General features: G+C 39.5%; 1 protein-coding gene across 1 annotated transcript; it reads right to left on the bottom strand.

Annotated features, from left to right (window-relative positions):
- Positions 1–257: 257 nt before the first annotated feature.
- Positions 258–6,319, bottom strand: LOC125882125 (uncharacterized). The gene is made up of 4 exons (XM_049565827.1): positions 6,155–6,319; positions 3,359–3,511; positions 2,380–2,611; positions 258–1,640 (listed from the first exon to the last, which is right to left on the bottom strand). Exons 1-4 carry the CDS (start codon positions 6,204–6,206, stop codon positions 1,070–1,072), a joined length of 1,008 nt encoding a protein of 335 aa, XP_049421784.1. The 5' UTR covers positions 6,207–6,319; the 3' UTR covers positions 258–1,069.
- Between the last annotated feature and the right edge of the window lie 6,251 nt (positions 6,320–12,570).

Genomic DNA, 12,570 nt, shown 5'->3' with positions numbered 1-12,570 from the left:
CATATAGCCTATTACCTTATAGACACAAGACCCATTTTGGATTTAAAGCAAAATTCATGGTTGAAATGGTTGAATATATTCTGATTAAGATCCAGCTAAAATATTATTTTGAGAATAATAATATATTTTGTGTATTATTGTAGTCTAAAGAGCATTTCATGATAAATCTTTAGACTATGCAAATCTAAAAGTGCCTAGACCTAGGCCATTTAATTTCATTTTTGATATTTACAAAGCTCTGGTCTACTTTCTCCTCCCTGACCCCGCTCTTTCTATTGTGGCAATAAAGATTAAAAAAAATATGTGCAAAGCAAAATTTTGAAATAGAATTAGGAATAGTAGTAGTGAAATTGCTGTGAAAATTAACCTCAAAGTCAAGTTTATGCTATAGATATTTTCTCTCAGCCAGTTACAAGCGCACCGAATGTGCGCCGCTACGGCGTTGCTTTGGGTTGTGAGCATGCATGACGCGCATCTACATTGAAAGTAATGGGTTTGTGCGTGCAAAAGATGCTACATCTGAACGCCCCCATGCACACACACACACGCATTAACCAAGGCGGCGGCCAAAATCAGCCAGGCAGCCTGCCTTGTCTTAGATAGACTGGGAAAACCCTGATAAACCCTGATATATATGTATACACATTTTTAAAATGAGATAGTCTAAAACTTGGTGCAGGTGGGGTGGCAAGGTATTTTTTAGCGGTGGCAGCTGTCACCCTATGCCACCCCAGTAGATCCACCCCTGCAGTAAGGTCCAGTAACACAAGAAAAGATACTTTACAAGAATCTTTGCTGAGATGAATGTCATTTAAAACCTTTATAAGAGCAGTCTCTGTGCTGTGATGGGGCCTGAATCCAGACTGGGAAATGACCGCCTCTGTTGCAAATTAACATAACTCAAATCCAATTTTGTCACTGATAACATAATTACATTTATTGACTGGTATTTGTTAATATCAGCCATATTTTCATTATTTCCCATTAGTTTTTGATGATAAATGAACACTTAAGAGAAAAAGGACACCATAACACGGACTGGCTGCTCGACGTGGACTCGACGAGACTCTCAGAAGGACGAGTACATCCCCAGCCTCCGGGCAGCCTCAGAGATCCTTGGGGCCTTCCTATTGGGAAACGGGTGGTGGACCTTGGCAGAGGACCCCACCCCTCCTACACTAAACTGCCTGGCAAACCTGAGGGCTGGGGCCGAAAACTTCCTGGAGCCCCTCCAAGCGGACGAGGTGCTGCCAGTCTGTGGGACGACGTTACCGGTTGTTCTATCAGCAGACTGGTGCTCCTTCAAGTCCTCATGCAGGCTGGTGATGGAGCTGCTCGGGGAGTAGCTGATGGAGGCGACGGGGGTGGAGCTTTCATCAGAGCCGGTGGCTGAAAACTCCCGAGGATCACTGAAGGAGCCAGCAGAACGCTCCCCTTTGGATCCATCTCTGGTATGTTGCTCTGCAGCGTCGAGTGAACCAGAGACATGAAGTTGGACAGGATCCATATTCTCTGTGTCTACTCTTGACGTGTCAGAGGGAACTTCTTCTTTGGTGCTGCAGATGGAGCTACATGGAGAATCAGATGTCAAGTCCACAAAGAGTTTTCTGCTGACAGACTCACAGGAAGACGATGAATGTCTGTGAAACAAAGACAACATGGAGGAAACTGTCAGTCAAGATATCTTCTGTCTTATTTTTTCTTTTCAGCTGTGGGTTAAATGTAAACTTCATAGATCCATGAGACACATGGTGCATACATTAATTAACCTTACCCGGACCTCCTGAGACCCCAGCTTTTGTTTGGTATGCATTTTAATTCCTCCATGCTATTTAAGATTAGAAGGACCTGAATAGTATATAAAAACTAAACATCTTCTTTGAACAGTAAGTAGTTTTGTAAAAAAAAAAAAAAAAAAAAAAGATGTATAATGCTAACGTTAGGTATGAAGTATTACATAGAAAGAGAGTCAGTTAAGGTTAGGATAAGGGTAATGGCAGGCTACAGCTCGTTACTTATACTAATGCTAAGTAAGTTAGCTATTAGCTAATGTTGGCTATGAAGTATTATGTTAAAGGAGAGGTGGTTAAGGTTAGGGTAAGAATTATGTAGTAAATTATGTTAATGGCAAGTTTGCTATTAGCTGACATTACATCTTGTTACATATACAGTGAATCACGTCTTCATGTATTATGAATTATAAAGTGGATTTTTGCTACATTTAGCCTCATATTTATTCACTACATTGTAGCACTGAAGCAGGGTTCAGATAACTGTTGTGTTGGTGGGTTTGTCTTGTTCTAGTGGTGTGCATGGTTTGTAGGGATGTATCGTGTATGCTACAAACAAAATTGTGTCTGCAGCTATGTCTCGACTGACTGGGAGGAACTGTTGGTGTTTGTTGTTTCCGGGGAAGCTATGAGCTGCTGTGCGGTGACACGGGGACAGCAGTGCCGGTGGAGGCCCAGTTGGACGTTCCAGGGGTCGCAGGTTGTAGGGTCAGGGTTAAAGGTTACAGCTGGCGGTGGCGAGCTGCTGTTTGGTTCCCAAGGTGACGTCAAACCCTGAGGGACAGGGATGATGCTGACAGCCTCGGACAGTTCTTCCGATACTGAGAGGGAGAATTTCATAAAATATGATCACGTTTAAAGACAGAGACAGAGATTTAGGACTTAGGGAATGCCATTTAAGTTAATGTTACATAAATAAGAATGTCTGTGAAGTAGATAAATATCTCTCTAAAATAAATATGTCAATAAAAATAAAAAGTCTACTAAATAAATAATGACATCTTTGAAAAAATAAATATGTCTGTGAAAAAATAAATAATAAATAAAGAGGTTTATGAAAAAAAATATATGTCTATTAAATCCATAAATGTGGTCAATGAAATTAAGATGTTTAAGATGTTCATGAAATAAATAAATGACAAACAGTGTATGAAATGAATAATTATTATTAAAATAAATATGTCTGTGAAATAAATCATTGAGGTCTACTAAGTGAATAACTATGTCTGTAAAATAAATTTGTCTACTAAATAAATAAAGACATCTATGAAAAAAAACAACAATTATTAAATAAAAAATGTATTACATAAAAATATGTTTATGAAATAAAGATAAACACAAAATAAATAAATGCAAAATGCATAAATGCCTCTATCAAAATGCAAATGTCTATGAAAAGAATAAATATAATAATGGAATAATAAATAATAAATAAAATTCTCTCCATTAAACTAAACTTTTTCACCACAAATTTGCACATTTTCTTCTACTCTCTAAAACTTTATTTTCCCAGCACGATGCATGAGTCACGTGTCTCTGCAGGTAAACAAACACAAGCTTCTGCTAACCTGTCCTAAACAGGAGCACCTGAGTGTGTCTCTTCTGTGTCTCCCTGGTGCACCTGTACTGTTCTCTGAGCAGAGAGATGTCCATGCTCCTTCTGCTCTCCTCTTCTTCCTCCTCTTGCTGCAGTCTCATGAGCCGCTCCTTCTTCCTGACACCTGCAGGAGACACGTGCACACAATGACCTTTGACCTGCACACACCTGCACACCCACAGCTCCATGACAACACCAGGGACCAACAAGTAAACACATGACTTTGTTTTATCTGCTGTGAGTTTGATTTATACAACTTTAAATAATTATACACCAAAAACATGATATAAAATTTATTACATTTTAGATTTTTATTGAATTTTTATTATTATACTTTTTGACTTGTTTTTGTAAAACATTTAGACATTTCTGTTTTTGGTTAGAAAATGCCATCAAATGGTTCCTTGTTTTGTATTTTATGATAATTATTTTCTATAAAACAAAATGAATTAAAAATGTTAAAAATAATAACTAGTTGAAGTTATATATTATTAAATAATATATTTGATAATAAGATGCTGCAGCTGCAGTATTATAAAGTGTTAAAGAGAGCTATTAATAAGAGATATTAACAATTAATGTTATAAATAATATGAAAAAACCAAATGTGCACAATGCCAGAAATGCACAGCGTTGAGTGTCATGTTTGTTGCTATCACTGCACTGTGTGTATTCAGTATGAGGGCTACAGCATTATACTGGTTTCAAGGTAAACCATGATATGAAAACTGATGGTTATCATTGTTATGTCAAAAGGGAGACTTTTTGCACATACTTCCATAAAAAATGTTTTCAAGTTTCAGTTATAGAAATGAAACATTTGTTCAACCAAAAACAACCTTTCTGTTTTAGGGTCATTTTGACTGATAATAATAAAAATTCCAATCTGTGATGTTGTGATATTGTGATAGTTATCATACTGTGCCCATATTTTTTTCATATCATAATCTCATACCATAACATTACGTCCTAACATTAGTCTTTGTTCTCACTGGGTTTTATTTTATTCTATTTCATATTCAATATCTTTATATTTTGTCTATTTAGTTATTGCACATAATCGGGTGGGTAGTAACCTGTTACAAGCAACACACATACATTTTTTTTTTCTGAGGAATGAGTGCTTTTCATGTTTTTTTTTAAACTATGCTACTGCTCTCTTCTCAAATATATTTTTGAAACAGTAATCCCCTTGATCATCACTACTACATTACAAGTCTACTTCAACAGCAGGGATTGAGTGTAGAGCATGCAAGAAGCACCTCTGCTACAGATGACAGAGCTATTCACACATAAAGTGTAATTGAAGGTGTTTTCTTAAGCGAGTGAAGAAAAACACCCTCCTGACGTTATGAAAGTGAAAGTGGCTGCAGACACACACACACACACACACACACACACAGAGCCACCGACAGCTGCAGCTGAAGGTGAATTCACCCACGAATGTGTCTCAAATCGCATACTTCCGTTAGTACACTTCAATGTAGTGCACTATCTGCAGTGGCACTAAATTCAGTAAGGTAGTGCTGTCTCAAATCATGCATGCTGTTTTGCACTTACCTAAAGTGACGACAGCTTCTTCTTTTTTTTAACCGTCTCTTCTTCCTTATCATCTTCTTTTTAAACAGCATATTGCAAACGGACGATGCAGCATAACATTTGACTGCTATCTCTGCCCACACATAAACCAAACTGATGCCACATTGCTGCAGTCACTAGGAGCAAGTTAGCTAGCTAGTACTCGCATTATTGTTGACAGTACTGAATAATTACAGACCCAACAAACATGACTGACTGCTTCTATTCAACAACAGTAGCCTACTGGTACACAGTGCAAAAAACACGTATAACTAACAGGCTCCTTGTTGTCCCCAACCACCATGTCAAGATTTGAAAAGTTTGTGATGTAGCTTCTGCTTTGTCACAAAGATGGCGATCGTTGAGGGTGAGAAGTGTCTATTTTGACTGCACCAGTAGTACACTGCATTTTCCTGTACTATGCAGCGTGAATGCACTCAGCGCACTTGTGCACTCAAAATATTAAGTGGTTAGAACAGAAGTATGTGATTTGAGACACACTGCAAGTCACCAAGGTAAGGTTGGTAAGTATAATAACATTAACTTATCCTGTAGCTAGTGGTCTGTTGGCCTTTGTATTCATTCAACATCATCAAAAGTGGTTAGGGTTATTTTTGTATTATTTTTTCAGTGTTTTGCACAGGCCTGGCTACTCTAAAAGATAATTTTTGAAGAATTTATTATACATTTGCTTGAGTAGGTTTCTCAAATGATAATTTTCATTCAACTGTTACTTGAGTCATTTTAGGAGAGTAATTGTACTTTTACTTGAATGTAGAGTTTTTAGTACTCTGCTCCAAAATACTACTTTAAAAACCCTGCATTTAAAATGTATTCTACGAGGTAAAATATGTAGTAAAATATACACAAAGTTTGATTTATCACTGGATGAATTTGTTTTATTTCTAATGATCACAACTGATTTGACAATCTGTGGAATGATTTCAATCTGTGAGATTTTACCCGGGACTGAAAGAATGAAGTTAAATATTTGACACATTTAGAAACTTTTACTGCAGTTTTGTTTTTGTTTTTTTAATCATAAAGGAACAGTAATAATAAAACAGAGCTGCCAACATGTTGTTTTCTAACAATCATGTTACAGTCATGTTAATGGAACACTATCCCTGCTAAGGTACATCATGACTGAGTCCCACAGAAGGTGTGTGTGATGTGTGTGTTATTTTACCGTCCAGCAGCTCTCCGCTGGGACTCACACAGCAGCAGCAGGAGCAGGACATCCTGTTGGCCTCAGCAGAAAAACACCTGCTGCAGATGTTTTATTGTTTGATGTTTTATTTCCCCGTCAGTGGAGCCAGCATGCACCTCCTGCAGCATGGGGACTTATGGTATGTATAAAACCCCTTCAGGAAGCTCAGACAATTCCAACCTGCTCCTTAAATCCATCAAATCCAGGTCCAGATTTTGTGAAAACTGCAAAATAAAAAATGTTAAATAATGAGTGTTGAGCAGTGGAAGGAGGAATGATGTCTGTGCTGTGTTACCTGGTGAGGCAGGAAGCTGGACTGATGAAAGCACACATACACACATATTATGCTCTGACTTTGATTCATGTGTAAACAGTGAAGGACAAAGTGTTGACCTTTCTGTTCACACAATTACATGAGCGTGTTTGACATGAGTGAAGAACAAACGCTGCGTTCATAACTATTCAGAGTGAAGTGATGTTAAACAGGATTATGTAACAGTGAGAGAGCAGATTCGAGGCAGCAGTTTGTTTGATATCACTGACTGTTTGAGCTGTGTTGAAGGAAACTAACTACCAGCCCACAGTTACCCTGCTGAAATGTTGTTGTCACTTAGTGGTGGACTCAGCCTGTGTGATTAATAGAGACCAGCAGTGCGTAGAAAGTTTAGTAGTTTGTAGCACAGCCTCTATAGCACTGCATCAGGTTTTCTCCACTGAAAGTCTGCCCTAATGTCTGAATGTCGAGTGAATGGTGACCTGTTGATCTTGCTGTTACCTGTCAACCATGGACGTGGTTTATCGCTTACCTTACCTAAAGGGCAAATCATAATTTATTTACATGATCTCCAACTTACATTTAAATTTAAAAAAAATCAGGTCCTTTAAGGCAGTTGAGGTTTCCAAAAATTATATGCATGAGCATGTGAGAGTCTGAAATAAAGATTTCTGAAACATTTCATGCTTTGTGCAAAGGGTCAGACCACCCCTAAATTGAATCCCAGCACCGCTAAAATTTGAGAGATTTTTAATTTTTTTTTTTTTACTGTATGTCCTTTTTTTAACAAGCTAGAAAAGTGTCAAAACCATTGAGTACTTGGTTGAAACGTAATATTTTAACAACAAAAAATACAGGACCCCCCCCCCCCCCCAAATGTCAGAACAAAATATCAGAACAGAATGAAAGAAACATGTTTTCCTGCTGTAGAGTGAGTGACGAATGGACAGATGATATAACTATCATCGAATACCGTCAAAGGACTGTTCCAATGTCAAGGTTCCTTTGACTTCTACCAAGGACTGAGTCATTCCTTAAGGGAATTTTCAAGGATACATGTGTGTATCCTCAGCAGGCATAAAGCACCCACAATTCTTTCCACACAATTTGCTGGAATTAAAGGCAGGACCTCTTTAGTGACACACACTTTGGCACTCAGTAGCCTGTTCCAATGTGTGTTCACTGAATGCTAGAAAGGAGTCTTGCCTAGCCTCTGTAGGACCCGACTTGGAATGACACATCCCACCAAGGAAGCATCCTTGACTTTGAGAGGCACTGAGAGACAGCAGCAAACTAGCTCAAAGGCATGGCCAGTTGCAAGTCTGATGCTGAATATATTAAACTATGTGGACTTGAACTAACAACTACAGAGAAATCCGGACCCCGTGGCTGGACCAGTTATTTTCTATTATGTAGCTCCCTTGAAATATTTTTTCAGCCCAGAGAGAGCAGGGATGAAAGTATTGGGGAACGGTTGTAACACAGACCTTTTCTTTTGTAATACAAATATCAAGACTTTGTTGGGCAGTCCACAGGAGCTTAACCCCACTACTGAGTCCACAGCAGAAAATCAGCCGGATCAGATCAGTTTTGCCAGTTAAAGTAGAAAAACAGATTTTTCACTCATTGAGTAAGAAAATAGTTAGAATGAAAGCATAAAAAATATTTGTTTTAGTTAGCTAATCTAGCTCGCTCGAACTCCTGACCTCAGTTCGACTTACATGTTCACTTTTTCCTCCTTGTTGGTCCTCAATGGAAATTTGCAAGTTGAAATTCAGAAATTCGCAAGCTGAAATGGACGCAAAACAAACGCAACTCTTGCTTGACACTTTCCTTGGTCAATCTACTACCTTGGACTGAAATTGAGGACCACAATGGAAATAAGCCTTTGGCTTTCTTGTGTACCTAATCCTCTTTGTACTTAATCCTCTTTAAAAATCCTTTTTAAAAATCATATATGGAGTCTGTCTTATTGATCAGTCTGTCATGTATATTGAAAATTTTTGTCTATCTATCTATCTATCTATCTATAGGCCTGTTTCCACTGAAGAAGTTCCTGGTACTATTTGGGGGGCAGGAACTACTACAGGAACGTCCTCTTGCTTGGCCCTCTCAACTGCCGTGTCTCCACTGAGAGAGGAGTACGAGGAAGGTTCCTGTAAAGTTACGGGCTCTGGATGTCACGTAATCGTTGCGCGACCATTTACTGGGGCAACGTAGGGATGCCGTTAGCTGTTAGCCCTTAGCGGTGTCTGTAATAACTCACTAAATGGCCCGTGAAAAAAAATATTTTTCCAGCAGATGTCTTAGTTACAACATGATTGAGCTAACTGGAGTAGTTTCATGTCGTATCCGACAACGGGAGGCTTTTAACAGATGACGTCCTGATGTTAGCTTTGCTGCTGTTAGCTGTCCCTGTCAGCGGCAGCCACTGATGCTTTCTAGACATCATGATTTCCCAAAACTGAATACATACCACACATATCAACACAAAACTGCTTTGCTAGCTCAATCATGTTGTAACTAAGATATCCGCTGGAAAAAATATTTTTTTCACGGGCCATTTAGTGAGTGTTTTTACATGGCGGCGGAAGCTATATGAACGAGCTAACCTTCGTCTGCTGAGTTTTAAAAATGCCGGCTATTTTGTTGCTTTCTGTTGACATCACATCCCTCCTTGAGTATATCCAATCAGCACCAAGTAAATCCCAAGCCCCAGCCAGGAGTCTTTCGGGGCCGTTCTGAGTACCTACTCCGAGGCAGGGACTTGTTTAGCCCCCGTAAAGGTTCCGGAACTCTGTCCTTCGAGGGTGGTTCTTGCGGTGGAGACATGCACCAACGGCCCCGGCCCCATAAAATTACCCCGAAGTTCCTGCGGTGGAAATGGGCCTTATCTATCTATCTATCTATCTATCTATCGACCAGAGAAATCAACTCTCACGTTCATTCATCACACTCACTTATGTGTGGCGAACCTGAGACGAGTTTGAACCCATGTCTCCTGGTCTCCTGTTGGTGTCCTTCACCGCTGGAACATCTCCAGGGTGAAGAACCAGAGGGAAAGGGGATCAGACTGAAGCTGCAGACACTTCATCAACCGGCAGAGAAACAAAGTTTAAACACTGAAATTTGTTGACACTGACAAACTAACAAAGTTTAACTCTTCTCTGTTAGAGTCACTTTATCTTAGAGAGTCCACAGAGTTCAGCTGGTAGAGAAACTACTCTACAGTCTGAAGATTGTGGGTTCAAATCATTCCTGTACAATTTATTTTTTGCCTTCTGTCACTCCAGAAAAACCCTTAAATCATGCAGCTCTTTCAATAAGAAAGCAAGAGGAAAAAAAAACAGGCTGTACCCTGCCTTTCGCACAGTGTCAGCTGGGATAGCTTCTGCAGCTCCAGAACCCCTGTGACCCCTAACAGGATAAGCGGTTATGGAAAATGAATGAATAAATAAATGAATAACTAACTAAAGCCCTTAAAAAATTGTTATCCATTTATTTATCCATTAAAAACCCTGAAACCTGATATGAGACCCACAAATGTAGAGCAACCCCCTGGACCTTCAGCTTAAATGAAAAGTTAACATCACTTTTCAAAGTCCTGAGAGTGTGGCTGGTAAAGAAACTGCTCCACATTCTGAAGGCTGAGGGTCCAAACCTCACCTGTACTGACTCTCAGAGGACTGTTTCATAAAGGTGTCTCTTATTGTGAAAAGCCTGTTGTGAATTTTATTGAACAATTAAAGTCTCTTTGAGGGATCTTACCCCTTAACTCTGCTGCCAATTGGCTTACCTTGACATTCTTAAGTTAACTCTAACCAATCTAATTCCCTTTGCCCAAACCTAAGCAACCCAACTAATGAAAACAACAATCACTTACCATTTCAGAGAAAGATATTAGGGCAGGTCATTCCTTTGCTGTCCTAGGAAACACAAATTCATGTACCAGGACATCCTGCAAACCTACCTTAAGAGGACATGTTTTCCAAAAAGCCACCTTGTTGAATTGTCCTTCGGGAATGAATAAAGTTCGTTCTTTCTTTCTATCTATCTATCTATCTATCTATCTATTGCATATCCGCTTAGCGGGAAGATGCTCAACTAAAGCTCATGATAACCATTTTTAACTGATTGAAACACATTTCCATCACCAAGCAACTTAATGAGCATGATGCAAAAACATGCCATACAACAGCTGAGACTCCACAGATTCAAACGGTCTGCGTCTCATCACTACAAAGAAAATTCAGTTAACTAGCAGCCAAGGAAGAAAAACATAAACTAATGAATAGTCTAATGGATAATCCAATGTCTGAGGGTCATTATGAGTCTGTTTCTGAGTATATTCCACCTGTTTCTTTTCCTTTGCATTGCATGTGGAGGAAACAGCAGGAAGCCTGCCTCTGATCCTGTTGTCCCCCACCCTTCCATTACACTATCTGTGTCTCCATCTAATGGCTCAATAGTGGTACTACACTTCATTGGCATCACTCTTGGCACAGGTCATGTTCAGACGTGTTCATTCATTCATTCATCTTCTAACCGCTTCATCCTCTTGAGGGTCGCGGGGGGGCTGGAGCCTATCCCAGCTGACATCGGGCGAGAGTCAGGGTACACCCTGGACAGGTCGCCAGACTATGGCAGGGCTGACACATAGAGACAGACAACCATTCACGCTCACATTCACACCTACGGACAATTTAGAGTTATCAATTAACCTAGTCCCCAATCTGCGTGTCTTTGGACTGTGGGAGGAAGCCGGAGTGCCCGGAGAGAACCCACGCTGACACGGGGAGAACATGCAAACTCCCACACCCGGGATCGAACCAGCAACCCTCTTGCTGTGAGGTGAGAGTGCTAACCACCACATCACTGTGCCGCCCTCAGATGTGTTGTGATATGGTTTTCAGTTTCTGGGCTCCAACTGTACAATTCCAAAAGGATATTCACTCTAAAAATGTTCAGTTTTGTTAGGCTGGAATTAAGTCTCTGATTTATGCCCTGTGTGTGGTACCTAAGGCAGGGTTTGAACCCACATCTCCTGGTCTCCTGTCTCTTCTTCACCATTGGACCATCTCTGGGGTGAAGATCCAGAGAGAGGAAGAAGATCAGACTGAGGCTGCAGAAACTTTCACCTTCATCCTTCAAATCCCTTCTGACTGGACAAAAGGTCTCACATACCTCTTTTCCACCATATGAAACTGGTTCCATTCTATTTTCTGCACCTATACTTTTGAATCGTTCAGAGCATTTCAATGAAAAATGAATTGGTTCACAACCCAGAAAGTTGGCTCTGAGCTGGAAGCAAAAAATAGCAGATTTTCCTGCGCCTGAATGTGATGGCATCAGTGGATGTGTCATATTTTACAGGTTGGAAAGAGAGGATGGAGAAGGCGACAATGGAGACATTAAGAGAGAAACTGTCAGGCAAAAAGTTTGTGCAGTGGTATCATTAATAGTTAGTTCATGTTTGTTTTTTAAGTAAAGGGTCATTCCTACTATTTGGTGCCATTTGAGTCCCCATGACATAGTATGGCATATTTTGTGTAAAAATGGGCTAATACTTATTTCTAAAAGCTTGACTTACATGGTGAACCGCCCTCTACCATAGAATACAATGATATGTAAGCAGGATTAATTAAATTTAAAATAATTACCCTAATTTTAGGACAAGTAGGCTAAACTGCCATGTCCCCAATCACGTTTGCTCAACTTAAGGTACAAATATAAGTAATAGAAATCAAACAAATTCTACATTTTTCATTACTGTTGTATAGCCTCATTTATAATATTCCTCACAAAATGTTATTTTTTGTTATTAATACATTTTTACTGCTTAAAATTTTAAAAATATGTTGTGTCCCTGAGTTGACTGTCCCCCCTGTTACTCTGATGCAAAAATCCCTGAACACGCCCCCTGATTCTTCATCTAGTCACATGACACAGGAAGTAGCTTACATTTTTGGAGGGAAAATTAAATACAAGAAGCAAAGTAAGTACCACTCTTTAATCAACCTTTTTTCCAATGTTTTAGAATGCTTGACTGATGTGGTAAAGCATAACATGTCCACCCTGTTATGCTTATTTATTGTGGAAACCGATCATTTGTGGTAATTTT

The sequence above is a fragment of the Epinephelus fuscoguttatus genome, linkage group LG21, assembly GCF_011397635.1.
Source record: "Epinephelus fuscoguttatus linkage group LG21, E.fuscoguttatus.final_Chr_v1".
Taxonomy (NCBI): domain Eukaryota; kingdom Metazoa; phylum Chordata; class Actinopteri; order Perciformes; family Serranidae; genus Epinephelus; species Epinephelus fuscoguttatus.
The sequence above is the reverse complement of the archived record's forward strand: the minus strand, read 5'-3'. Positions and strand labels throughout refer to the sequence as shown.